At 33.3% G+C, this 26,867-nt stretch overlaps 2 protein-coding genes and 1 long non-coding RNA gene across 14 annotated transcripts in view; 2 read left to right on the top strand and 1 right to left on the bottom strand.

Moving 5' to 3' along the window:
- Positions 1-26,867, top strand: part of LOC141461484 (neuronal acetylcholine receptor subunit alpha-3-like) — a 200,028-nt gene that overhangs the window by 127,906 nt on the left and 45,255 nt on the right. For 4 of the 12 annotated variants that reach the window (XM_074142630.1, XM_074142634.1, XM_074142635.1 and 1 more), the window contains exons 1-3: positions 10,718-10,857; positions 10,941-11,114; positions 16,685-16,825. The exons of 2 other annotated variants lie outside the window; for them this stretch is intronic. The gene's annotated coding sequence lies outside the window, so the exon portion shown is untranslated. Of the gene's footprint in view, positions 1-10,704; positions 10,858-10,940; positions 11,115-16,684; positions 16,826-24,830; positions 24,967-25,055; positions 25,191-26,867 lie in introns of those variants that run through there. 6 more of the 12 variants (XM_074142633.1, XM_074142636.1, XM_074142632.1 and 3 more) reach the window with 5 other exon arrangements.
- Positions 2,719-4,657, top strand: lsn (vacuolar-sorting protein SNF8). The gene has a single exon (XM_074142645.1). The coding sequence runs from the start codon at positions 3,751-3,753 to the stop codon at positions 4,483-4,485; it is 735 nt and encodes a 244-aa protein (XP_073998746.1). The 5' UTR covers positions 2,719-3,750; the 3' UTR covers positions 4,486-4,657.
- The window catches only part of LOC141461488 (uncharacterized), a 37,155-nt gene continuing 15,722 nt past the window's right edge, over positions 5,435-26,867 (bottom strand). The window contains exon 3 of the long non-coding RNA XR_012462942.1: positions 5,435-7,111. This is a non-coding gene — a long non-coding RNA (uncharacterized lncRNA). The remainder of the gene's footprint in view (positions 7,112-26,867) is intronic.

A 26,867-nucleotide genomic window follows, 5' to 3' on the forward strand; every position in this document is an offset into this window, starting at 1 on the left:
TGTAGAGGTATTGAAGATGGAGAGAAATAGTGAAATCTTCGTTACTTTTACAATAATTTCTTTTTTTACTGTTTCTAAAGCTTATTTTTAAGCTAGGAGTACGTTGTAAAGCTTAGGTCGGCTACTTTTTGATGTAGAGGTACTGAAAAAAAGAGTAAAATAGAGAAGTATTCATTACTTTTATAGGGAAATCCTTGATTTAGGATTCTAACACTATATTTTTAACCCAGGTATTCATTGTTCACTTTAGATCAGCGAGTTTTGGATGTAGTGGTTTTGAAAAATAAAAAGATAGGAAATCCATCATTAGTTTTGCTGGAATTTCCTAGTTTCCTGTATATAAATTTGTTTTTTTAAGCCAGTCATACATTGTCTAGCCGATGTTCTTTAAAATTTCATCTGGAAATTTCGGCAACACTTAGATTTTCTTAATTGTGCATAAATATAGGGGCCAGATTTCTTCTACACTCCAATGAAATGATATTTGCTAACCCAACTGTTAGGGTTAAAGGGGGAAAATAAGAATACTGAATATTATAAACAACAACACAATAAGAGTTATATTATTATAATAATTAAAGCAAACACATTTTACAAATTAAACCTTTTAAGGGCATGTACCTACAGTCGAGTATAACACACTAATGATATAAGATATAGGAAGCGCGCAGCTTCTCCCTTTGCCCCACTCTTCCAATAGTGACAACCAAGACTTGTTGAATGCTAGATATTTTATTACCTTAACACTAACTCTAACCTGACACTATTTTAAGTAAAAGTAACAGAGAAAATTTTTCCGAAAATCGCAGACCTTTTCAGAAAATGTTACAAAAAAAATTGAATATTTCTTCGTAAAATGTGATATTTTCTTGTGGTGAATTTTAATGGTTAACTAACAGCCGAATTACAGACGTAAGCTTTTGCAAGAGGAATGCTTAAAGGCAGTTATAAATTGATTATATTCTATAATGCATTGATTAATATAATAAAATTAACCAAAACAATAACCGTGTTTGGCACCTACACTAGTACCATAGTTCAAAACACAATGCTTTAAACACAAAAGGTAACACCAATATTAATTAATATTCCGATAATTGAAGGCTATTGAACAACGCTGGCTATCTGATAACAGTCACTAAAAATCAACTTAGCCTTTGTTTAAAAATTAAGCCATAAATAGTCATTTTTCAAATAGTCATTTTGCAAAATAATAAAATTCACAGTCAAGGTTGGTTCGGATATGTAGAAACTGAAATTCACAAATTTTTTTTTTGTCCCCTCTCATTATTACTTTAATACTTTTGCCAAACCTCGACTATTTAGGAGAGGAAAATGTAAAGAAATAATGGTAAGCTACTTTATTGGCCAATTTCTATTGCGGAATTACAGCAAGTAAAAAAAAAAAAAAAAGGCACTATTGGGGAAATAAAAAAAGAAAGAATCCTGCCACATTGAGTTCAGTAAACTTTCGCTATCTTTTGGCTGTGATGTTAACTAATTCTTCTATTGTAGAAGATCGTTGACTTATTTCAATTAACTTATTGATGGGATTAGTAATTTCCTGTCAGGCTTTTCAACCCAACTTCTACCCTTTAGCCAACCATTATTTCCCTAGAAGCAAAATAATTATCTTTGTGTTTGTTTATCGAAATCTTCAATAGCTAGAAAATTGTGATGGTTCCCGCAGTGCTGGATATTATCGTTATTTGTTCAACATATCATGCATGTTCTCCGCGCTTTGATAAGGAGGTATCTTTTATGAAGTAGAACTCACTAAGAAAGGATCTTTCGAATTTGCCTCTTTCTCCTGAAAGGGGGATCAAAATTTGTATAAAAAATAATCCGCATGAAACATCTAATGAACAAATCATGAAAACTAAGTCGTAAATTGACTCCTAAAAAAAGGCGAAAAGGGAAAAGTCAAATTTAGTATTATAAGAAAACAACTCGCCTGTCAATAATGCGACATACGAAAGGTGTTTTTTTTTGGGGGGGGGGCTGGAGACTTCAAATAAACTCTCAATAATTTCCAGGTAGTTTCCTAACTGAAGTCGATTAAGAGAAGTTGTTTAAAAAAATTATATTTCTCGCCCCTCAAAAAATATGAAATATGAGTCCTCTTAAGAGGTGTAACTTCCGCTGCACTTTTGTAAGAAATTTTACTGAAATTAGGAGTTAAATATTATCCTACGTTGAACTTAAGATTATCAATCCGCTAAGTATGGCTTTAGTGATTGCGTCTCTCACAAAAATTATAAATTATACCCTGATATCATTGACATCGAGACAGCTTGGAATAGGTACTTGTGTCCTCACCTTATAAAAATAGACAACCAGCTGGTACTAAATATCTATTAATTGAATTCTTCGGAGGGAAAAGTAATTCATATATTAATTAAATAATTGGGTCGTTGGATCAGAATTTGAAAAGCAAACGCCACACGCAAAAACCACTTAATCCTACCGGTCTGCAGTACCTCATTGTTACGATTAGGGCACTCGTAGGCGCACTTTTGCCGATCCATCTGTTGTCTGCTTTCAAACATAATTCTCTAATCACATAATTGGAAGAAATTTTAGATTATGATTGGATTGGAGGATGACTAATCTGTCTAATCCATCGCGTCCCAAGGTTTGTTGTAGCACCATAAAGATAAAGAACCTCTTCAGTCGAGGTTGTCTGATTAGAGGTAGAATTCAGAGTAAGGCATGTATTTAGTGCACCCTATCGGTCCTTCAGTCCTTGCTATGTGTAGCGCTGTTTTTTTTTTTTCTTTCTTAACATACAAAGGCTATATATAAGTTGGCAGACCCACGCATTACAAGTATTATTCAGTCTGTAGTGGTCCTTTAATGCACGAATGGCACCTGTCCATGTTGGAGTTATGCCTTAGTTAATTTAGGCCAGTGGCTAATCATGAACTTTTTCGCCTGCCTCTTGCCTGAGGTTTTCATTCTTGATTCTACTACTATAGGTCATATTCAAACGCTGCATTACTGCGGCATTTTTCTTTACTTAACTGGCTTAGTCCTTTGAGAGCACATAGAGTTTCCAAGCTAGGAGACTGCCATCTCTTTACGATTTTGTCCTGAATTCCCGGGCAACCAGACAATACAAGAAAATCTAGGCTGTCTCACATTTCTTGAATTAGCTTCGCAAAACCTGACAGAAGAACAGGCTGGATGTCAGAGAAAATTATATTCTTGAATTAAATTAATTATCAGCACAAATAAATAAATTCCGACTAGCTTTTTCATAAGTTTAAAGTTACTAAATACTTAATTATTTATGATCTCCAATTATTAACATATCATAGCTATAGGAGATCATAATGTCTAACTTATTATGTAAACATACATATTCTTAGTAACAATCTCAATAAGGATGTTGCATTGAAAATGAAAGAAAAGTTGAACATGAAAAAGTAAGGGAGTTACTTTTCAAACCAAAACCTCTTCCTCGAAAAAAAAAATCTAGTTGCGCTGGCAATGTTTCTAAAGAACTCAATCCATCGAAAATATTGATAGAATGAAAATGTTGTCTTATGCTTGTTACTGAGTTTTAAATGAAGGAAAAAAGCCCGCTTCTATTGAACTTTCACGAATTGACCAACGGGACTGGATCAGTCAGTGGTGATGGTGAGTTGCGCAGTGGGAGGTGGAAGCATAACCTTCTTGTAGTGTTATCCTCCTCTGTGTCGAGTTAGTGGGACTATTTAGGTGAGAATAGCAAAATAACAATTAAAAATGAGAAGAAGAGCAGGTGTTGGTGCAATTCATAAGCAGAAATTAGAACAAGAACGTTATAGAGATAAAGGATGTGAATTACAAGAAAGAGAGTTTGAAGAAATGACAAAACAATTGGAAGCATTTAGAGCCCATTTAGAAGAATTTGCTACCAGACATAGAAACGAAATTAAGAAAAACCCAAAATTTAGAAGACAATTTCAAGAAATGTGTGCAGCGATTGGTGTGGATCCACTTGCTTCGAATAAAGGTTTTTGGTCCGTATTAAATATTGGTGATTTTTATTATGAACTTGGCGTTCAAATTGTTGAAGTATGTTTAGCTACTTCTGATAAAAATGGTGGACTTATTGGTTTGGAAGAACTAAGGCAAAAACTTCTTAAATCACGTGGACGACAAGCACAGGCAGTTACATCAGATGACATACTTTGTGCAGCCAAGAAATTAGATGTTTTTGGTAATGGCTTTAAAATTATTCAGGTAGGCAAAGGTAATTATATGGTTCAATCAGTACCTGGTGAACTTAGCATGGATCAAACAACGGTTCTTACCTTAGCTTCTCAAAAAGGGTTTGTGTTTGCTGGCCAGTTAATAAGTTCTTTAAAATGGAGTGAGGAGAGAGCTAAAAAAGCATTAGACGGTGTTTTGATCGAAGGACTTGCTTGGCTAGATAACCAAGGCGAAGAAGATTTGTACTGGTTTCCATCTTTCTTTGGCAAATGTATAGATTCTTAGGTTTTAATTTTAAAAAATATAAAAAAGCTTAAAACTGGTGGTTATATTGACGCTTAGGTAAAATCTAGTTATAGCGCATTATAAATTATCAATGATCTCTGTAAAAAATAAAAAATTCTTATATTCCAATTACAGTTGGAACCCAAAATTTAATAAAATATCTATAAAAATTGCTGGTCTGTTTCTATTTAAGCCTTGAATGTTCAACAATTGTTATTGTACTGGTTGCCCTGTTGATGGTATTGTACATTCAGCTTTAATAGATTACATTTACTTCAAATATTTGCCTTATTTATTGTTAATCTCATTGACAGGCAATGTACAATGTAAGAGAAAATTATAATAGTTTTGAATTCTTGGATGTTTCTGTAGTAATTGGAATAGACCAAAATTTAAGTTCCATTACTCTCTTCTTGAATTTATTTATTTATTTCTGATGTTATTAATACCTAACTTCTAGAAAATAAAAGTAAATTATATAAAAAAAAAATGCGGAGTAAAAAAGGAATTATCGCCAAAGTTTTTCATAATTGATCTTGTTGACGCTTTTTTCTTTTAAAGTCTAGTTTGGTTGGCCCTTTCTGTGTAGAAGTTCCTCTGTTACTTACAATTTTAATTTCCAATGTAAGTTTCAATTTAATAAAAGAGATGAATTCCAATCCTTAATACTTCAATGCTCCATAGTGAATGAAAGAACACTGTCAGAAGCCTGAGAGCAGTTACTAGCGAGGCACCAGTTTCTCTGGTCTAATTAGTATTAATTAAACAGAATGTAGACTGTCCTGTGTTAACAGGATGTTTTTAGGAGAAAACCGGTTTTAAGCTTGAGTTTTTTTTTATACATAATATATCTTTTTAAATACACAGAAATTTTTGTAAACCGTCTTGAACTTCATTCAAGATCTATTCTTACTTTAAACTGAGAGAGTCAAAAATGTTTTCGGTGAGAGCTTCTGTTTTCTCTTTAGCTGTACGTTTTATATAGAAAGGCTCACATTCAAAAATCTTAAGAAATCGAAATTTCATTTTGGGATTCAAAGAGTATCAGATTTGGTTTTGGCTAGGAAAGTTTTACATTTTATTTTTTACTGGAGGTGCAACTATTTTCTTAAAACTTCTAAACATCATCTAACTTATGTAGGTAATAACTCAAAAGTACATTGTAAGTATAATTTAAAATTTCTTGCCAACATTATGCGCTAACGTGTTGTAGAAAGCGAGTAAAGATATGTATTTGCGAAATTTATGTTCTAAAAAGTGTTTCTGTGTTTACCACAAATTAATTAGAGAAAATAAAATGAAAGTGGGCCTTAAATCTTCTTTTATTTGTTATAAAACATTGGTGGTCTAACAACAAACTGCCTTGTACCTTCATCTTTGAAACACAATTCTATCGTAAGCCCTTTACGGTAAGTGCACTCTATAAAACTACTTTACTGTGCTACATCATTAATGAATCAGGATCACCAGCAGTGTTTTTTATGTATACCAATGTACATAATAAAGAATATAAACAATTAGGGCAAACTACACCAGGATGTATGTTACATCTAATTCTCCGCTGGGAACTATCAAAAGTAGAAGTTGCATCAAAATTAAATCAGCAATTGAAAGCAAGTGATGTGTGTAATAACAACTTGTATGTCAAGCTCATAAACTTGAAGTTTCAGTTTAAAATTTGGAATTTCAGTATAATGGTTGATTCACATTGGTAGCATTTTACAGAGCTCAGGCGAAATTGTCCAACCGAATTAGATTCCCTTAAAGGAAGCAAATCAATATTTGAAAAAGAAAATATCGAAGGATGTGAAAATATCCTGTGAACAAATATACTTAGGCCTGCCCTCATCTATGTTCGGAGTAGAGGTTTACAGTGCCTTCTGTCTATCCTGCACCAACTTTTTGGGATCTGGCCATCCTATTTCTCCTCTTAGGACCCTTTCTTTAATCCTACTGAACCAATTTATTCTCTTTCATCTTCCTTCCTAGATTGCTGATGTTCTTCAATTGTTTTTTGTGGTAAAACCACCTCAGCTGCGCTCTCTCAATTAATAAATTAGCAATGCAATTTAACGAGATAGCAGGTGTTTAGATCTAAGGTAGACTTGAACAAGGCATGATATGGTAAGGCAGTTTTCCAGGTGGAGTAAGTAATACGGAATAATGAAATGCTGCGAAGCGCTGAAGGCGATCCAGAATAATGCGAAGGAGTTAAAGATCTTCTCTGGTAGCTGGGATTCTAAGCTGATCGGACAATGCAGGAGATGATTGTATCGTCTTGCCCAAGGAAAGAAAGTTAAACTGTTTTGCATCCCTAGACATACAGAGATCGAAGGCAACGAAAGGACTGATAGATTTGCAAGAGAGGTTGTCTAGCACATCATTTTGTGGATCTAAACTTACCAAACGAAACGTTATAAGAGTCTTTGGAGGCACAAAATCTTCGCATTATTTGCAGTTCTAATAACAATATTAACGTTCTTGATATAAACTTCTGATCTTGCCTTGAATTCGGAGAAACCTCGTCTCTGCAAACTGAAGATGTTAGGCTTCTTAATAATTTGTTGTCCACGATTCACATCCATAGGATGGAGAAAATAGAAACTGCTAGTGGTTTTATAGATTCCTGAAATAAAATATTTGAATAAAAATCATAGCAATTCAAACCAAATAAACATTTCTACAGTTTTTTCAATATAAAAATTTTGGGTATTTTATTAACACTTATTTCCATAAAAGCCCTTGATAACTGGACCATTTATCAGAAATAATTGTATTCTCCAATAATCTGATTGATGGCAACTACAAAGGCTCTGGAAAATTATGCAACCGCTGTTTTGATTTCCTTTGTGCAGGTAAATTATAATTTCAGATTCTCCTATATTTACCTGATATCAATTACTTTCTAACCTCGGAAGGGGCAAATTCGTAAAGTAGGGACTGACAACGAAGACTTTATAACTTATACGATGATCATTATTGACTATTCTGAAACAGTATATCTAAGACATACCGCATTGTAGGTAATCATTGATGTTTTACATTTACCTTAAAAATATTTAACAGCCACTTTGGGGCGACTGCGTTTTTTTTTTTTTTTAAATTTTCAGTTTCTGGTGAATGCCTACTAAGGTCAACACCAAATCGATGGCAATTCGTTAAGTGCTGTTACAATTTACAATTCAATTACTTCTCACAAAAGAGAAGTATTCCGTTCTTTTTTCAAACACACTTCACCATTTAAATTATTTGACCTTCAAGCACGATCGAGTGGCTAGCGGTTTCACGTTTGGTAAAAGAATTGACAGTTCGATTCCTAGGTGAGATTGTACTCAGCACAGTGTGAAAACAAAGAATCGGATCAAAGGAACTAATGACGGAGGGATTTGGTTTGCTGAACATTCTTACGCTCCAATAAAATTGAAGTCTTGCAAGAATGCAAACACATTTTGAAAAATTCTACTGTTAGTTTCTAATTTGTGCCTTGAATATTTCGCTTTTTGTCATTGTCTGAGATCAAGGAATCCTTATATTCAAAGGAATTTCCAATTTTAAAGAGTGATCACCCGTTTGAAAAGTCAGTCGTATCTCTTATTGATTACTGGAACATTTTTTCGCATACAGTGTTATAATAGTCTATGAAGAAACCTAAGAATTTGACTGAATTTTTTAAATTTCCGGGGTGCATCTAATTAGTTGTTTTTGCTTCTAAATACAAGTAGGATACTCGGCGAATGCCGTAAAAACTCAGCTAAATTAAAGTAAGCCATCTGTATTCATAGTTCCATTTACATAAATTTGCCCTAATAAATAATGCGGCAACTTCCAGTACTCTGATGAAGAGGGTTCGCGAAAGTATGTCTCTTCTATCAAACTATTTGTTACGAAGAACTCCTTAAACAAGCCCATGAAAAGACTGGAGACTTGTGTGGGACGCAAGGGTTTCATTATTAGCGATTATAGAGGATTATTTAGAGATAATTCAGCGCTATATATTTCTAAAGAGTTGCTCCGAAACAAAATCCCTCTATATGAATTTTTCTCTTTTTCAAATCTGTAATTTTCTGCTGTGTTAGAAATTAAGGGAACTATTTATTAAAAAAATAAATATATATTTTATAAGTTCCCTCAACCAGAAATATTTCAATTAAGTGATACAAAAAGAAATGTATGCAGTTTCATAATATATATTTTATTAGAAAGTAACAGGCCTAAAAACTAAAATTTTAATACATTTAAAATAAATCAGAGTAAACATTTTATAGTTGGTTGGATGGAAAATTCTGGGGCACCATTGGGTTTGTTTCCTAATGTTATAATAACTCCTACTTGCAAGGTTGGCAAGTTTATGTCAGTTAGAGTAACTGACATATACTCCCCAATAATCCTGCTCGTTGACATAAATACTCTCATATAAAACTAAGAAATATTTCTCTCCACATAAAATTTCTGATTTAACTTTTGAAGAATATGCTTCTTTACTACAGAGTTTTAATGCTTATTTGTACAATAAATTTAGCTGAAAAGTAATACCTACTCCACTAATAAAGAAATGACCAATTATTGACTCCGTTTTCAATAAAAATTTATTATCATCTTCAAAGATTTTAAAATCTGTTTCAAAACCATTCAGTTGGCCATTGAAATCTTTGAAGAAGCTTTACAAGTAGATTTCAATCTTAGCTACAATAAAGCAACTCTGATGAGGGATAAATGCCCGAAACTGGAAAGAAATAAGAAAACAAGCTTGCTATGACCATTGAAATCCACGAAATTTCTACACAGACACACATATTGCAAAATTATGCAGAAAGATTTACCATCCATTTTTCAAATAAATAAATAAAAATGTATTTTATACCCTTGCATAGATTTCGTAAGGCATACAGTCATCCGAAAATGTTCCTTGAAAAAATGAAACTTTTATTTTAATTTTCAAATAGCTTAATTTCAGATCTTGGTTTATCTTTGAATATTATCAATATTTTAGATTTAAAACAGTTTTTAGAGTGATCGAAAGTATTTTCGTATTAATATGTAAATTATGTTCTTATATTTTAAATCGTTATTTAATTGTCATTATTTTTTTTTTTTTAATGATTTAAAGCGCGTCAACATCTAAGGTTATTGGCGCCCGGAGCTTTTTCCAGTGCACTGCCGGCCTCCGCACAGTGTTCTCTCGTTACAGACAACCCTGTCCATCACCGGACAGTGAGCTGTAAGAAGCTCCTAGGAAGAGAAAATCTAAGAGTCAGCAGCTGGATTCGAACCCGGGACCTCCGCGTGGGAGTCCAGTCCGCTAACCGCATAGCTAATCCCTTCCCTTAATTGTCATTATTAAATGTGCATTTGTTGTGAATTCAATTAAGCTGGAATAAATTGGTTCTAGCGATAAATTGACAATTTAGAAGATAATTTTAGGTTCTTAATATTTTCTCTGTTTACCATGTATTTCCTTTCAATCTCTTATTTTTCATAATTTTTTAACAGATATTTATTGTGAACTTTCTAAATTATTCATAAAAAAAGATTGCAGTAACACTTAATTTAAAAGTTTCTAGCTACTTCTTCAGAAATATAGTTCTTTGAGGATATCCAGTCTAAAAACTAGGCATGTTTATTTAAATTATGAGTTTATGTATGTTAATCTAAAAACCACGGGGTGAGGCATGTTTATTGTTTTTCTTTTTATTTAAAGCATGAATGTAGTGAGGATGGAGAGATGAAAGTTTTAAAATTTTGAACGGGTGTTGGTTAAATTAGTAATAGATATGTATGTCCGAAGTGTGGAAGTGAGATGATAAGTATGAAAAGGAGTCATTCTTCCATGGGCGATCACATGAGAGCATTATTTGAGGGAGTGAATAGTGTACAAAAAGAAGGATAGGGATTGCACTGAATAAGGTAGGCTACTCTTGTTTTGTTTTTCATAGTCATGTGTCTGAATTACAAATTAGAGTTGTGTGTGTGGATTAGTTATGGTTGGGTGGGGTGTGGCGGCGAAGCCCCCATAAAAATATAAAATAGATCACGGGGTGGGGGCACAGCCCCCAACGAAAAAAAATTAAATAAAATTATCAATCTTGAAGTAGTAATTCGAAGTGATTTTGATTCGCTGTTAAAATGTAACCCGCCAGATTTAAATAAATATTTTATATTTACATTTAAATCTGGCGGGTTACATGGTAACAGCGAATCAAAATCACTTCGATATTAGGCCACACCTCCGTGGGCTATTTTAAAGATTAACCACGTACGTTAGTAAAAAAGTAAGTTCTTTTTTTTTGCAAAACTCAAAAGAAAGATAAACCAAAATGATGGTTTAATTTGCCCTGTCAACGTGCACTTCTAAGTATGTAAACATGTTTGTAGGTTTGTAACAGTCAGTTATGTTGCTTTAATGAATTTAACCTAGTTTTTAATAAACATTCTTACATAAGTGTAATGTTAAATAGAATCAAATTCAATTACATCTTAAAACAAATTCATAAACCAGTTGGAATTCGAAATGTAACTTCATCTAGAGAGCTGCCTTAATTTAGATTGCACTTGGCTAAAGTGGCTGGTTCTACTTGCTGCTTCACAATAAGTTTGCCCCAAGAAATCTATTCCTAAAAATGGAATTGGCGGTAAGTATAATTATGTCGTATTCTTTATTATATTTAATAAATTATAATCCTTAACCACATTATATCACATGGTTTAAATATCATACTCGTAATTTGTCGTGGAGATTCAATATCGACTATTGAGTATGGTTTCTGTTTATAAACATATCTTTCGTAATTGAAAGAATATATGCAGTTAACTGGATAAATAATAACAAACAAAAGCTTACTTTAGAAAAGAGATTAGTTAAATGGTTAGTGTACTGGTGGATTCCCACGTGAAGAATCCGGGATCGAATCCAGCTTCTAGCCCATAAATTTTCTCTTTCTAGCTTCTTACAGCTCACTGCCTTCTGAGGGCTTTGTTTTCTAGAACGAGAAAACACTGCCCTGAGGCAGGTAGTGCCCTGAAAAATGATTTTGGCGCCAATAATCTCAGTTGTTACTGCGCCTTAAAATAAAATATAGAAATATTTTTTTCTGAAGGTAGGAATTGTTGAATAATATTCAGAGGTTGTGTACAGAGAACGCGGTGTTTGCTTCCAGTACTTGCTCTTAGATTTTCTCTTATTTGAAGCCTCCAAAGATAATGTCCAATTATGGAAGAAGCCGGCACTACACTCGAGTATCTCCAGGTGCTTACTGCGCATTACTATTTTTTCTTTAATTTTATATTCTATTATTGTCCAGTTTATTACTGCTAGTAGGAATGGAGTTTCAATCGTGTGTTCGTGTTCCATTTGACTTTCTTGTCAATTTATATTCCAAAATTTCTATACAGCCTAGAAGTGTAGGTGTAGGTGAAGTAAAATTGGAAGACAGTACGTCTGCGAAAGTGAATTGTTTCTGATACCATTTTTCTTGTAGAAAGAAGCTAAAAATTCAATTTTCATTTCTAAAAACGATTGGCGTGATTTACGCAGCCTTGCTCCTTATCTTCTTACCATTAAAAAGTGATATATTTTGACATTCTGAAGAGAAACATTTGAGGGAAAGCGATGCTATAGAATTAGGTGGAACTATGAACACATTCACTTTTGAGATGATTCTTTACGATAATGCAGTTACCTCCAAACTGTAACTTCCTATTCGCTAGTTGCGATCATTCGAATTGTGATCAACACACAGTACATTAAAAAGGCTGCGGATATTTGTAGTCTCAGATATTGTCGAAAAGTATTTCTACAACAAACAACGCAAGACTTCGAAAAGTCGCCATGAACTTGATCTTATATTGGACCTCTACTCTCCATGGCGAACGTATTTCCTTTAGAAAAAAAATTACAAAAACCAAGGAACTGAAAATGGAATTTACAGGCGTTACTCGAAAGGTAACTTAAAAGGTGATTAACAAATTTTAAATTGTAAGATGGTAAATCCACGATTATTGCTACAGCTTAGTAAAATAAATAAAATTATCAATAGAGTTAAAGTTGAAAAAACTACTTCTTTGTTTAATAAAAACTTCTAATTTGGATATAACAGATACATCTGATATTTATTTACTTGCCATTAAGACTAACTCCTTATATAAACAGAATGACAGTTGTGTCTCAGATATTTAACTAACGATTAACAAACATTTAACTTCACATCTATTGTTCCTTACTTTATACACTAACCGACGAATGAAAAAGAAGCACTTCTTCAGCCAAACTACTTAAAAAAAAATTATATATATATATATATATGTGTATATACGTTCATTTTGTTACTGCTTAGCTTACTTTGCTTTGCTTACTGCTTAGTAAGCAAATATTTACAAAAGTTTTAATAAAATTATCTGGTTAGTTTGCCCTTGGTTTGTGAAACTGAATAAATTTATCTTTAGGATTTTTTTAGGAAAGGGACGAGCAAAGTAAGTGCAATAGCTTCCTCCACGGAGATTCCGAGTTCTAATCCAGATGCCTGCCCTTAGATTTTCTCTTTCTATGAGCCTTCTACAGCTCATTGTCTGTTGATGCACTCTGATCACTACCGAACTTGCGTGCGCTCTCAGATGGAGCAGCGCGGAAAAATGTCGGAATGTCAGTTGGAATTGTAGGAGATCAATGAAGCAATTATAATTGTATAGAGGAAGCTGTCCACAAAAACACTCCATTTCTCTGGGAATGCCAAATCTAAAATATATAGAGCCACCAGCCACTTCAGGGATTGGCAAATCTTCTTGGAGGTGCTTATTTTTAAGAAGCTATCTCTTTTAATTAGTACATCTGAGTGAAGTGTTGGTGAAGATGGACTATTTAGGCGCTTTTTCTTCAGTTTTCATAAGGTTTTAGAATTCTGAACATAAGCCAAGTTCGCTTCACCTACCTTGTGGGCTTTAGATCTCGCTTGAGTGATTCTTTTGGCATAATGCCTAAATTAGAGTACACACTATACTCTTACACTTAATCCATTCTATGCATCATACTCGTATATACTTTGTTATCTTCGCGAATGTAACTTAATATTTTGGATTAAGTTGCATTCACTCAACGAAACGGCTTTTGAAATAATTATTGACAGATATAGTAATAATCTTCTATAATAATATTTTATATTAATAATTCGCTTGCAAAGTGGGAGATGTACACAATCCAGAGCATTCTTTTTCTGTCTGATAATTCTCTAAAAAATTGGGTTAGGGAATGAATGGTGGGTTTTTCCTCCAACAATAGACCGATTGAAAGTGAATTTATTGTTCATGATTTATTTTGTATTTGATTGTTTCTTTTCAGTCTCATAATTTGAATTTATCGTTACGAATTGTCTAGTGGAGGGAATTTTAAAACAATTTCAAAACATGCCAAAATAAGGAAATCGTTGCAGTTCTGCTCTTAAATTTTCTATTCTAGGAGCCTTTAAAAACAATCGCTGTGATTGCCCCGCTGTCTAATAACTGAGGGAACACTAAAAATGTTCTGAGCGCCATAAGAATAATAATAGAATTAATACCTAATCAATTCACATTACTGCTTAGTTAGGCATTAATAAGCAGTTTAAGAATATTAATATTTCATTAGGAGAGGCTATAGATAAAAGTATACATTGTCATCTTAATTTCAAATAACATGTGTGTTTCTAATTTCAAATGATACTGTTAATGAGAGTAGGAAGTCTTTATTTTCAGTGAAATCGACCTGTTTGCTATCCTAGTTATTGGAATAGTTCTACTTTGGGAATGATGTAACTTTTGTGAATAGTGAAAATTTTTTTTTAATATTACAAATGAAATAATGTCATTAAGAAATAATATAATTTTACTTAACATCGAATGTGGTGAAGATATAACATATTTGTTTGTCCAACATAAATCAATTTCGAGAAAGGAATGTGAATCTGTAATTAACCCCTTAGTTCAAGTACTTAGTAGTAATTTCAGCAACCAACCATATTTCTTGAATAAATATGATGTTTACTCAGGTCCTGAGTTGATATTCTGAAGCACCTATTTATAATAGGTTATTTATTTAAACAGTTCACTTCGCAGTTTCTCAGGGTCCGTCTAACTTTGTCAGTATTCTTAGAGAAGTTTCCTCTAATTAGAATCACGAAACAATACTTCCGCACCACCTTATTATGCTATTACCGTAATATATTTAATTATTTAAAGTGATAGAGTTAATTAATGCCGAACAATAATTGAACTGATTTCTGGTGTCTTGATGACTCTGAATATGTTTTATGTACGATTGGATTTAGTTGCGTAAATACACCGCTAAAAGTTAAAAGTAATAAAAGCGTCGTATGCTGAACAGTCGTTCCACCATTAATAAAAACTTCATTTTTAGATACTTATTGTATGTATGGTAACTTTGCTTGCAGCCGTTTGTCTGAGATAGCTAGTTAGGAACAGACTATTTATTTTAGTAAATTAAATAATGTATTTGATTATAAAAGACAACTAAGTCTGATTGTTCACTTTACTTTCTCTTTCTCATAGCTTCTAATACAATTTTTAATGGGGTCAACAATTTAATTTGAAACTTTACCCCCCAAAATTTGATATTTGTGGGTTCGGTTGGTTATTGCTTCTTGAGCTTTCTTTTCAAGTAAACGGAGCAAGTTACTGTTCTACCGTTTTTGTAATTTCAAGTTACATTGTAGCGTTGCTAAATTTCAAATTATAGAAAAATCGGTTAAGCGGTGTTGCAAAAATTAACCTAGTGATCAGAGCCGGAAAAAATAAAATTAAGAGGATAAGAAAAGCGTCACGTAGATTTGTGGAGTAATTAGAATAGGAAGAGAAAACCTAGGCCAGGCACGAAATTTTTAAATATCTCGGGCCACATCTGAATAAAGATTAGTGAGCAGATCTATCGTAAAAGTTAGGAAATAGTAACTGTCGCATTAAGGCTTTCTCAATGGCAGAGACATTACTAACGAAATCAAGCTTTTCGAGATGAGGACGACATTTCTTATTTACTTATCGTGATTTAGACTTTAGTCAGGGCACTCAAAAGTTAGATTCAGGCAAGTGAGATGGACCCGACAAAGATAAGAGGAAAATACTAGGGAAAAAAAACCTGGTTTCGTATTGTCATAATAACAACCAATTTTAAATAGGCTGCAATGGTTTGGTCTTGTCTGTGGCAGTCAGTCATGTTTGGGAAGTGTAGCTGGTTAATAGGAAAAGGAAAAAGGTAAAATTGTGGAGAGAGAAATGAGTGGCTCTACTAAAGATAGAGTGGTATGGAAGGGAGTTTGGTGGAAGAAGAATCGCAAACCTGGAAGGTTATAATAGAGGGGGATAAGTTTGTAATATGCAAAAGCAGTGAAAGAATTTTGAATTTTAAAAAAATAGGTTAATGGAAAAAATACTTTGTTTCTAACTTTTTCTTTTTTTACCTTAATTTGAAAACAGTTTTCACAATGTTTATGATAATTGGCGTGCTACCTGGTATCTGCATAATTATTGATTTATTTGTAACATTCCTTTCTCCATCCCCCAAAATTAAGGTATTTTTTGGTGGTACACTACATCAGAATACCGATTTCGGATTCCTGGAAGGATTGCCACTTTTTTCGCTGAACTCTATTGTTTCATTGATCACATTCCACAACTTGTTACTAATGGAAAGTTAATAAAAACAATTCAATTATTTAATTACAAACTGTACCAAAAAGATATTTAGATTCTTCAATTATTTTTATTTTTTTACAAATGGAAATTCCATGTAATTTAGTAGATAATAGTTCTCAGCAAAGAATTCCTACCAGTCCAACATTCTGGCCATTTCCTAAAAGTAATTCTACTATACACTGCCACAAATAAATTTATATGCATACACACGTTAAGTAACAAACGCACACTTTCTGAAGTATAATTAAATTTATTTAGTTACTCCTGTCTTAATCTCTTTCAATTTCGCTGTAATAACAAGGAAAACAACATAACAGCAGAATGAAGGAAGTGTAATAATATTTCTAAAGGTTTTCTCTTGTACTAGAATTTGTAATTTTCTCTTGTATTTTGTGTTAATTTTACCAAAAAGGTAATTTATTTTTAATCATTTTTATGCGAAAAGTTTGTAAAGTTAAAACACTTATCAACTAAATAATAGCTTTTAATTTCGAATTTTATAAATTTGTATTTTCCTTGGTTTCAGATTGAATTTCCTAAAACATTCTGAAAGAAATGTTCCAATTATAGGAAGAATATGAAACATTTACTTTTAATTAATGGAAACTATCTTGATGGTCGGAGAAAAAGAACTAGTGGTTAGTGAAGAATTTCATTCCTTTTTCGTGTAAGTGACTCTGAAACTGCGGAAAAAATAGATTTATATATGACTGCATTTTTTTTTAAAGGATGCTGGGGAGCCATTTTTTTTGTAAACATTACTTTTCAGTGAAAATATGAAATGCAATTATACTATCTAGATGGTTTTTATATAAGTAATTATGTGCTTTAAAGTGGATGCGATCAAATTTGAAGGTACACACTTCAAAACACTCACTTAACACTTTTCTTTCTCTTAATTTAATAAATAACTAGGGTGAAGGGACCAGTAATTGACCGGGCACCAGTAATTGACATACCAGAAATAAACTGGTATTATAAGGGATTTGAGCCGTTTTTAGTGGTGATTCTTTCAATTTCGTTATTGAGAAGCCTTTGTGCAGCAGTTCCAGAAAAATATTAATTATTGGAAGGTTTTTTGGTATCAGTGGAAGGTTATTTGTGTTAAAAGTTCAAAATCAAGGAAAAAACAAGCCGTTGCTAAGGAGGATTGATAAGAAAATAATTTTCCTTTTTTCTTATTTTTCGTTTATTTGTTCATATGTTCGTGTGGTTATCAATGTTCTGTTATAATTAGTATTACTTGTAGATTTCATTTATGTAGTTTTTTTTTTAATTATAAGAAGCATTGAGGATTAAACTGGGGCTGTCAATCACTGGTCCTTGAAACGGCAATCTGCCCAGTAATTGACATGTATGTCAATTACTAGTCCTACAGCTTTTTTGTTTGAGACCAGTGATTGACATCCTGGGAAAATGATAAGATAGGTTGATAAATTTTATTATAATTAAAAATTCAATCATTGTAAAATAAAATCATTGATAAAAATCGGCAAAATAAATAGTAAAACTTCCAACAAAATATGTTTAAATTAATGAATTAGCAAATGTACGCCTTATTTCAAGAGGGCATGCAGAATGATTATTCTGTAGAGAACAACAATGTATGGACAACAAACTGAAATAATCGTGATCGCCGAACAGCTTCACGAGACCTACGTGATTGATAAAAACGACGCCCACTTATCGGAGTTGGAAAATCTCTCATTCTCCCTCAGTTTTGGGTCCTAGCCACATGACAAAGAAGAAAGGGAGGAAATGGCTGAACCATAGAATTCCATCAAATAAAACGGCCAGGGGAAAAATGAAGCTCCCTCAAGAGAAGTACCAGGTGCGAAATCAAACATACGTGGAGAGTTGGTGACTTTGTGATGTTACACATTAATAACATAAAAATGTTTGTAAGATCTATTGTATTTACCAATTAACAGACATGTTGACCGAAGACGAATATATAGCATCCCACAGGCTAAATAGGCTAAACTGTATTAAAAAAAAATGAAATCGGTATGAAAACCATTTTTAATTCCTAAATAGTTGAAGGTTGGATCGCCCTTTACTACTGTATGGAGAACGTTACCAATTTAATAAAACCCTTGATGTGTGAGGTTTTCAAATGGCTTGTGATTTCAAGTGGCTAATTATCAATTACGTAAGATATATTATGATGTTCATTTCCTATGTATTCCGAAAGAATATTTTGTTTTTTCATTCATTTTTTCTTTTATGGTGTGCCTATTTTAATAACACATATTTTTGTCAATTGGTTACCTAGTTATGTGAATATCAGTGGTTTATTTGTAGGTATGTGTATATTAATACCTATCCTTTCCAAGTTAAAGAGTCAATAACAGATATATATTTTTTAATCTAGTTGTTTCTTCATTGACGTTTCATTTATTTATTACTGTTATAAGTGCGAATGCTTACAACCTGTGGCGGGACGCGATGAACGTGCACACAATGTATATATACATGTGCCCAAGAGGTAACTCAGTAATAATAAACAATAAAATACTGAATAGATGCAGAAAGTAAGAATGAATTACATTCAGATAGTTTGGTTTCGAAGCAAATGACACTGGCAGCACAGATTGTGGAAAATATTAGCGAAGCGCTCCAAAAGAAGGGAAGCTAGGAGAAATTTGGTTCACTAGAAAGCACCAACAACTCGAACCCAAAGACGCGTAGATGCCATCGGTAGCAGCGTTATAGGCGGAATGAATGAAACAAGGATGTGACCACATAGTCTAATCGGAAGTAGAGAGGGTAGTTTGGTAAAGTGAGAACTAAAAAAGTTCCCAAAAAAGGGTTTAAGTAACAAAATATTTAGCGGAAACTTGAAAGGAGAAGAGAGCGGAAGAGTTGAGAGAAAGAGATAAAAGCGAGCCGACAGACATTGTGTACGATCTAACAAGCATTTTAGCTAATATCTCCTTGGTACTATTGAAAGTAAGGACTGTTCTTCAAATTACCTGTCTTGGTTTAAACTTAATTAAAATTGTCCGGTAGGACAGTTGTGTAAGGGTTGATCGTCAAAAACTGCATAAAAAAGGGCAATGTTGAAAAAATATTAGATTATTTAGGTTTGCCTATTTAAAAACTGATTGTAATTAATTATGAATAAGACTAATTTTTGTTATAAATCCAATTGAAAAAGTGATTTAGGTGATTTATTTAGATTTAAAAGTGATTTTGAATGCATACCTTATGTCGTTTCATGAATATATTTGTATGTCAATTACTGGTCCCACCCCATGTCAAACACTGGTTCCACCGAAAATTCGGTATGTCAATTACTGGGTCACTGACATACTTCCAAAAAAAATCATTTTTGGTTGACATAAAGATCGAATTTACTGCTTTTAAAATATTAATAAAATAAAATACATCCTACTGGAGCGGTACAATTTTACAACCTACACCTGGAGCCAAAATAACGGAAGTTATTCTATCTTAAACTCGAATTTTTTCTTAAGCAGTCAATTACTGGTCCCTTCACCCTATTAACATTTTTTTTTAAATAAAGGTGGTATAGTATAAAAAAATATACTTATATATCAGAATATATATTGTCCGAAAGCCCACTCTACATGCCTCGAGTATTTTATTAGCTGTCTTACCAGTCTATTCATGTGACATCGATCTATTAAGCGGCATTGAATACTTCTTGAATTTCAGCTGAATAAGCTGTACTATTATATTCTGCCAAGCAAATCCTTGGTGGCTTGGTTTTTATTCATGATTTCTGAAGAGCAAAAGGTTTTGCTTTTGTGGATTCCATAAGACATTAAGTAGTAGTTGGTATAAGGGTTCAAACTAATACTGTTAGCATTTTTTTTTTTTTTTTTCAAGTGCAGTTCTAAAACAAGGTGTGATTGGTTACTGACGCCTTACACTATTCTTTTTATTCTTTGCTACAAATAACTGATCTACTGGAAATTCAAATATATTATTTGGTCAACTATTAATGTTTACAAACAAGGGAATACTTTTCATTTTGTTGATAGCGCTTTTGTGATTATTTTATTGACATCTAACTGGTGAAGCAGATAGAAGTCAGTCTTAATCTATGGTCACAATATTTCATTATTTCATCTTTTTGAAATTAATTTTTGAAATATTGATCAAGAATATTGTGTATTGACTACGGTTTATATTGCTTTTTCATCGAATCATTCCGCATTGGTAATCATTTTATTCAGCTTTATTTTTCATTTATTTAAAATTAGTGTAGTGAAGTAAACTAATATGTATTGTGGTACTGGGTACTGTCTCCATTTTGGGCATTTTGTTTTTATTTTTATTTCTTTGTTTTTTTAATGTGTCCAGATTAGCCCCAACCGCGACCTCTGATCAGTCAGTGGTTGGGCATAAAAAGTAAAAAACCGAAAAAAGTATATGAAAGATTTTAGTGTAGGGTTAATTAATTTCATTCGTTACCCTAGTTTATTAAGAATCTTTGACAGGGCTACTAGATTAGATTGCTTTAAACGGGAGGTTCCACCAGAAAGGGGAAGAAACGCAGGCAATCCAAATTCCCATTATTCCCCTTATCTCATAAGAGATACCGGGGCTTTAGAACAACAAATCCGGCTAAAGGTTGCCAGATGCTAATATAATAAACTAATAAAGTAGTAACAGGACACTAGGGAGCATGGCGACTCAATCGCCCAGTGCACTGAATAAACCTAGAAAGATCGTTAAGATTACCAGATACCACAATTTCCGGTAGGGAAACGTTTACCCTACCGAAGACGAGGAATCTAGATTTAAAATAAACTGGACACACCTCAAAAAAGTGCCGCACAGTTTCATCGGACTCACCACAGCCAGCGCAAATTGGCGACTGGGTAAGGCCGCATTTGAAAAGATGATACGCTAAATTCGCATTTCCACTCAACACCTGAACCAACTGGCGGATCCGGGACCTGCTAAAACCAACCATATCCGTTTTTGACAGGATAAGGATTTCCTTAGCCTGGCGGCAGTCAGCTGGGGATCTCCACCGTTTCTGATGTTCTTTCAAAATCCACTGCTCCACCTCTGTTCTACAACGTCGATAGGATACAGGAATAATGTGCTGAGGAGTCATTGTTTTCAATGAAGGTCCTTCCTTTGCTGTTTCATGTGACAGGACTACTAATTACGAGGGTCGTTTGAAAAGTCCGTGCAAAAATAAAAACTACTTAATTTTTTGGGGTAAACCTTTTTTATTTTTCTACATAGTCTCCTTTTAGGCTTATACACTTCGTCCAACGCTGCTCTAGTTTGTTGATCCCTTCCGAATAATAGGATTTGTCCAAGTCTGAAAAATAGCCATTCGTTTCTGCAATCACCTCCTCGTTTGAATAAAATCTTTTTCCCGCCAGCCATTTCTTCATATTGGGGAACAAATAGTAGTCGAGGGAGCCAAGTCTGGAGAATAGGGGGGATGTGAAACGAGTTGGAACCCTATTTCCATTAATTTTGTGACCACAACTGCTGAGGTGTGAGCTGGTGCGTTGTCGTGATGGAAAAGGACTTTTTTGTGGGCCAATCGTGGGCGTTTTTCTTGCAGCTCGGTTTTCAAACAGTCCAATAACGATGAATAATATGCACCTGTAATAGTTTTACCCTTTTCCAGATAGTCGATGAGGATTATTCCTTGCGAATCCCAAAAGACAGTCGCCATAATCTTTCCGGCCGAAGGAACGGTCTTCGCCTTTTTTGGCGCAGATTCCCCATTGGTAACCCATTGTTTAGATTGTTCTTTGGTCTCAGGAGTGTAGTGATGTATCCATGTTTCATCCACAGTGACGAAACGACGCTTAAAGTCCTGCGGATTCTTCTGGAACAGCTGCAAACCGTCCTTGCAACACTTCACACGATTTCGTTTTTGGTCAAGCGTGAGCAATCGCGGCACCCATCTTGCGGATAGCTTTGTCATGTCCAAATGTTGATGCAAAATATTATGTACCCGTTCATTCGAGATGCCCACAGCACTAGCAATCTCACGCACCTTCACTCTTCTGTCATCCATCACCATATCATGGATTTTATCAATGATTTCTGGAGTAGTAACCTCAACAGGCGTCCAGAACGTTCAGCGTCACTTGGGCCCATATGGCCACTCCGAAACTTTTGAAACCACTTATAAACTGTTCTAATCGAAGGTGCAGAGTCACCATAATATTTATCAAGCTTCTCTTTAGTCTCCTGAGGCGTTTTGCCTTTCATAAAGTAGTGTTTAATCAACACACGAAATTCTTTTTCGTCCATTTTTTGAAAATCACTCGACTTCCTCGATTCAAACGAATGCCAAACACAAAGAAATAGACCGATCTGACTGAAACTTGGTGTGTGTTCTTCCAAGAGATGCTACTAACTAAACATAGCCTCGACACGCGCCAGTAGTGCTATCTCTCTGACTTTGCACGGACTTTTCAAACGACCCTCGTATAGTAATGAAACATGTTTAATTTACTTCTGATAATTTAGAGTAAAACGTCCAGCTGGGTAACCCATTAGGAGTGCCGAGTAATACGTTTCACTTCCTTTGTAGCTGTACAAAATCTTCAAGGCTTTAAAAATAATACATGCAGAATTCGAATTTCAAAGATTCATACAATATTGCTGGCAGACCTAGTTCTTTTTCTGTTAGAGGTAAGTGGAACTTGTTTAGTGGTTAGAACGATTCTAGAACTGGAAGCAGAATTATTTTTGATAGCAAAATTATTTCGCTGCTCTTATCACCCTTGTTAAGTCACAGCAATAGAAGTGTCTGGTAAAAATATAGTTGAAGTTAAATTCTCTACACTAAATAGATTATTCAAAATACGGCCAGTATAGAAGAAACTCTTGCGTGCTACTATTTGGTAAAATCAGCGATATTATCCAGTATAGTGTCACACAGTTAAAATAGTGTCCTCTTATTGTACGATATATGGGTTTGGTTACTATATTTCTATTTGATCCCATCAGGAGACACGTAACATAGCGAACTCACCGAAATAAAGATTAAACTTTATATCCTGATTTATTGATGTAGATCTAAAATTTTTATTTGAAAATTGTTTGCGAGGAAACTTCGATTAAGGGCCATTTGAGATGGGGTGCAAACAGGTTGATGTAAAGTTTGTGTAGTTAAATCGTTGAAATGATGATATTTATAGTGTTTGATTTGAGCTGATTTTGTTTCATTAAGATTTTCCAAAATTATGGATGAAGTAAAAGTTAATAAAAGTTGTGATAACAATTTTCCAAAAGAATAATTTTAAAGCAATACTGTCTGGAGTTTAACTTTAATTAGAACATTGCCTTACTAACTTTTGGCAGTCTAAGAGACAAGTAGTATGTTCAAGTTAAAGAGACTCAGCTAATTGAGTTGTATGACTCGAGAGAGTGTTCTGATTCTCTTTAACTACGGAAAAGGTTTGCAAAAGGAATGATGACAGACATTTTCATAACTTTCTAACGACTCTGAATGTAACCTTCTAAATTCATGAAAATTTTGCCTCCATTTTTTTTTCAAAAATATTTCAGTAAACACACGGCCCTTATCATTCGTATTAGAGAAATTGTAATCGTCCAGGCCTTCGATTTTTATTTGTTACCTTCTGATGAATCATGACTAGTCAAGTTTTGAGTCACATTAGCTGAACGGTTAGAAACTGTGTTCGATTCCAGATCATGACCTGGATCTTATTGAATACGTTTGAATGAGATATTGTAAGATTATTTGAATGATATAAATTTCATTTTAAACCCCTTTTTTGCAAACCTAATGTAAATACAGTAAAAGTAACTTACTGATTGTAATTCCTCTAGGACTCGGTGTCAAAATCAGAAAAACGCGTCGAAAAAAAAAAAACCAACAATTGCTGGGACTCTCTGGATATGTTTTGAGAGCTAATAGTTTAGTTGGGTGCGTAGCCAAGGTTGTTTCAAGCAACTTGGAGGATTGCCGGGATGGCTAGTTGTAGGTAGAGCTTGTGCGGTCAGATTGAGATAGGTTGATTAATAGATTATTGTGAACATTAAGAAATGAAGTTAAGAAATTCCTTCATTGACTTTTTCAATTTTGCCAAAATCAGATCTAACAATTTTTCATTAAATTTCATGTTAATCTACTAAGTCAAATTTAATTTTTAAAAAAATCACTTTATGAGTTTTTAGGGAATGATTAAAATTTCATTTCTCTTTTGAGTAATTTTAAAAGGCAAAAAGTACCTGTTTCTATTTCTCCTATAATATTAATTACCATCTAATCGGAGGCCAAAATTCCGCAACATTAAAATCTGTTTACTGGAACTGTTGACGATTTTGTAACTTATCTTACTGTGTAAATATGCCCAAGAGAGCTTCTTTGAGGGCCAACCAAAAAGTTCCATACACCATATACTACCACTTAAGGGCTTCAATTTGCCCTACTGTAAGTGAGAGTATTGAGGATAGGCAAATTGTTGGGTGGTTAGCCTGGGGTGTTTTGTATACAAAGCTTTGAAGTGACTAGTGTGGAATTTAAATACAAAAATAATTATTATTTATTTCATAAAAGGTTAATTTAAATAAAATATACATGCTAACATGTTAGATCAAAGAATAGAAAAATACGCCTGTGCCTTTATGATAAAAAAAACCCACCATCCAGAATTTTTTTAAATTAAAAAAAAAAAATTATATTTTATTAAAAAAGTGTTATTTGAAAAATTTATTTTAAAATTAAAAAGCAGAACATGAAGAATGAAGTTTCTCTAAGTTAAATTTTAATCTTCTTCATTGTATGAGGCTTTTTGCTTCAGACGACCACAAGAGAACGATATTTCTGTAAATTAATTTCACTTACAATTATATATTTAAATGAATTCTCAATTTTGATCCTATTAGATAAGTCATTATACCTCACACTAGTGTGAACGGGCAATGGATTTTACTATCTCATTCCAGTAAATAAAACAAATTCAACTCCACACTATTAAGAGAAGTCAAGGGTCATTAGATTTTCCTGGCAAGAGAGGTTCAGCGTTGTTCCAAATAAAAAACGTTTAATGGTAATTAGACATATTTTCTTCAACTTCAAAGAAGAATTGACAACCTTATGGATTGTTATGTTACAACTTTTTTTGAGGTCTTATGAGGGCTTCACTTATTTTTCTCAAATTACATTAAAACTCTTTAAAACACTTCAGTTTGTCGGTATTAATTTTCAAATGTTTGATAATGTATTGCCAATGAAAGCAAAAAAACAAAACCCCAATTCATTGAAAATATCGAAATTGATGCACATTGAAAGTAATTGCTATAGCAACCATAAAAAAAAAAAAAATATCCATGAATAAAGTATAGTTTGCGAGCAAGTAGACGACATGATGGGAATGAAGAAATAGTTGAATGGCATGAACTAGACGAGGGACCACATTGCTTATGGTGATAGACGAGAAGCTTTAGTATGCTTACTGGATAAATAATGTGCATCCAAATCTCGCTTGTACAAGCCCTGTACACAGTCTGACAGACTGCTCACATGCAATATTATGTAAAAGCTGGCGAGAAACATAGATAGCTATATCGCTCTAAATAGCTGATGTTAACTTTGTTTTTATTTTTAAGAGTTCATTTTTTACGCTATTTGAAGAGAATTATGACGAGAAATTTTTGATTTCGCTGTGAATGGAATTAGAATTTTTTCCCTTCATTTGTTTAAAATATTTTTTGTTCTCTATTGGCTTTTATTTTGGTACTCTATTGACTCCTTTTCTAGGCCTTTTCATGTTAGTTATAATAGTTCCGAAAAGGATGCGTAACAATAAAGTAATATATATATATACAGGGGCTCAGCAAAAGAATAGCACACAGATCTAAACTCGTTAAACGAAAATCCTTTCACACGTTCGCAAGAAATCGTACTGGATTTGATGATTCTGATCAGTTATATTCTTATGGTAGGTGAATTCCTTTCATAATGCCGACGCTGTTTTGAGGCCTACTTTTTTTGCAATTAATCACAGATTTCTGCATCAATTTTTAAAATAACCCCATGCATTGTATACCTTTCGAAAGGTGATTGTATGTAGATGTTTTTCATGAATAGTGCACGTTTTTTACATATATAATATTTTTGAGAAAATTGAAGTCAAAGTTTTTGGAAAAAATTAGAAACTTGCTATTTCTTATGTTTGGGCCACAAAGTGAAATACTTGATATTATTATTTTGGAATATAAATTAGCTTATTTAAAAAGGAAATTTAACCTTCTTTCTAATGAGCTAATTGAAATTGCTGTAGCTTTAATAGTTTGAGAAATGTAGGCAATTGTTTGCTAAAAAGTAGTGGTACCTTGAAAAAACATAAAATTAAAAATATCTATAAAACGGAGCCGAATCGAGCCATAGTTTATATGGAATTTTTTGTTGCAAATGATGCCCAGAATCGCCTCCCGAAGTAACGGTAGTCTTAAGGTGAACACCCTGTATAAAACAGTGGGACTAGTATCGTACTGTTCATCCTTAGTGGAAAGCTATTGTAAAAAGGGACTCGTTTCAAAGTCAGCCTAATGCTGTGCGTAAGTTTCGAAAAAAAAGTACATAAAGTTCATTGGTTTCATAAATGTAAATAGAGGCTCATTTATTTGAAAAATCTAAAGAAAACTTGCATTTTGACATTGTAACATTTGACTTAACCATATGACCTTCTACCAATGAGTAAACTGCTGAGTTATTTATCAATTTA

The sequence above is a fragment of the Rhodnius prolixus genome, unplaced genomic scaffold (genome assembly GCF_049639745.1).
Source record: "Rhodnius prolixus isolate KJV_2025 unplaced genomic scaffold, Rpr scaffold_6, whole genome shotgun sequence".
NCBI lineage: Eukaryota > Metazoa > Arthropoda > Insecta > Hemiptera > Reduviidae > Rhodnius > Rhodnius prolixus.

Bases quoted from the DNA above. Each gene is read 5' to 3' on its own strand.
- lsn (XM_074142645.1), top strand. From the start codon at position 3,751: ATGAGAAGAAGAGCAGGTGTTGGTGCAATTCATAAGCAGAAATTAGAA.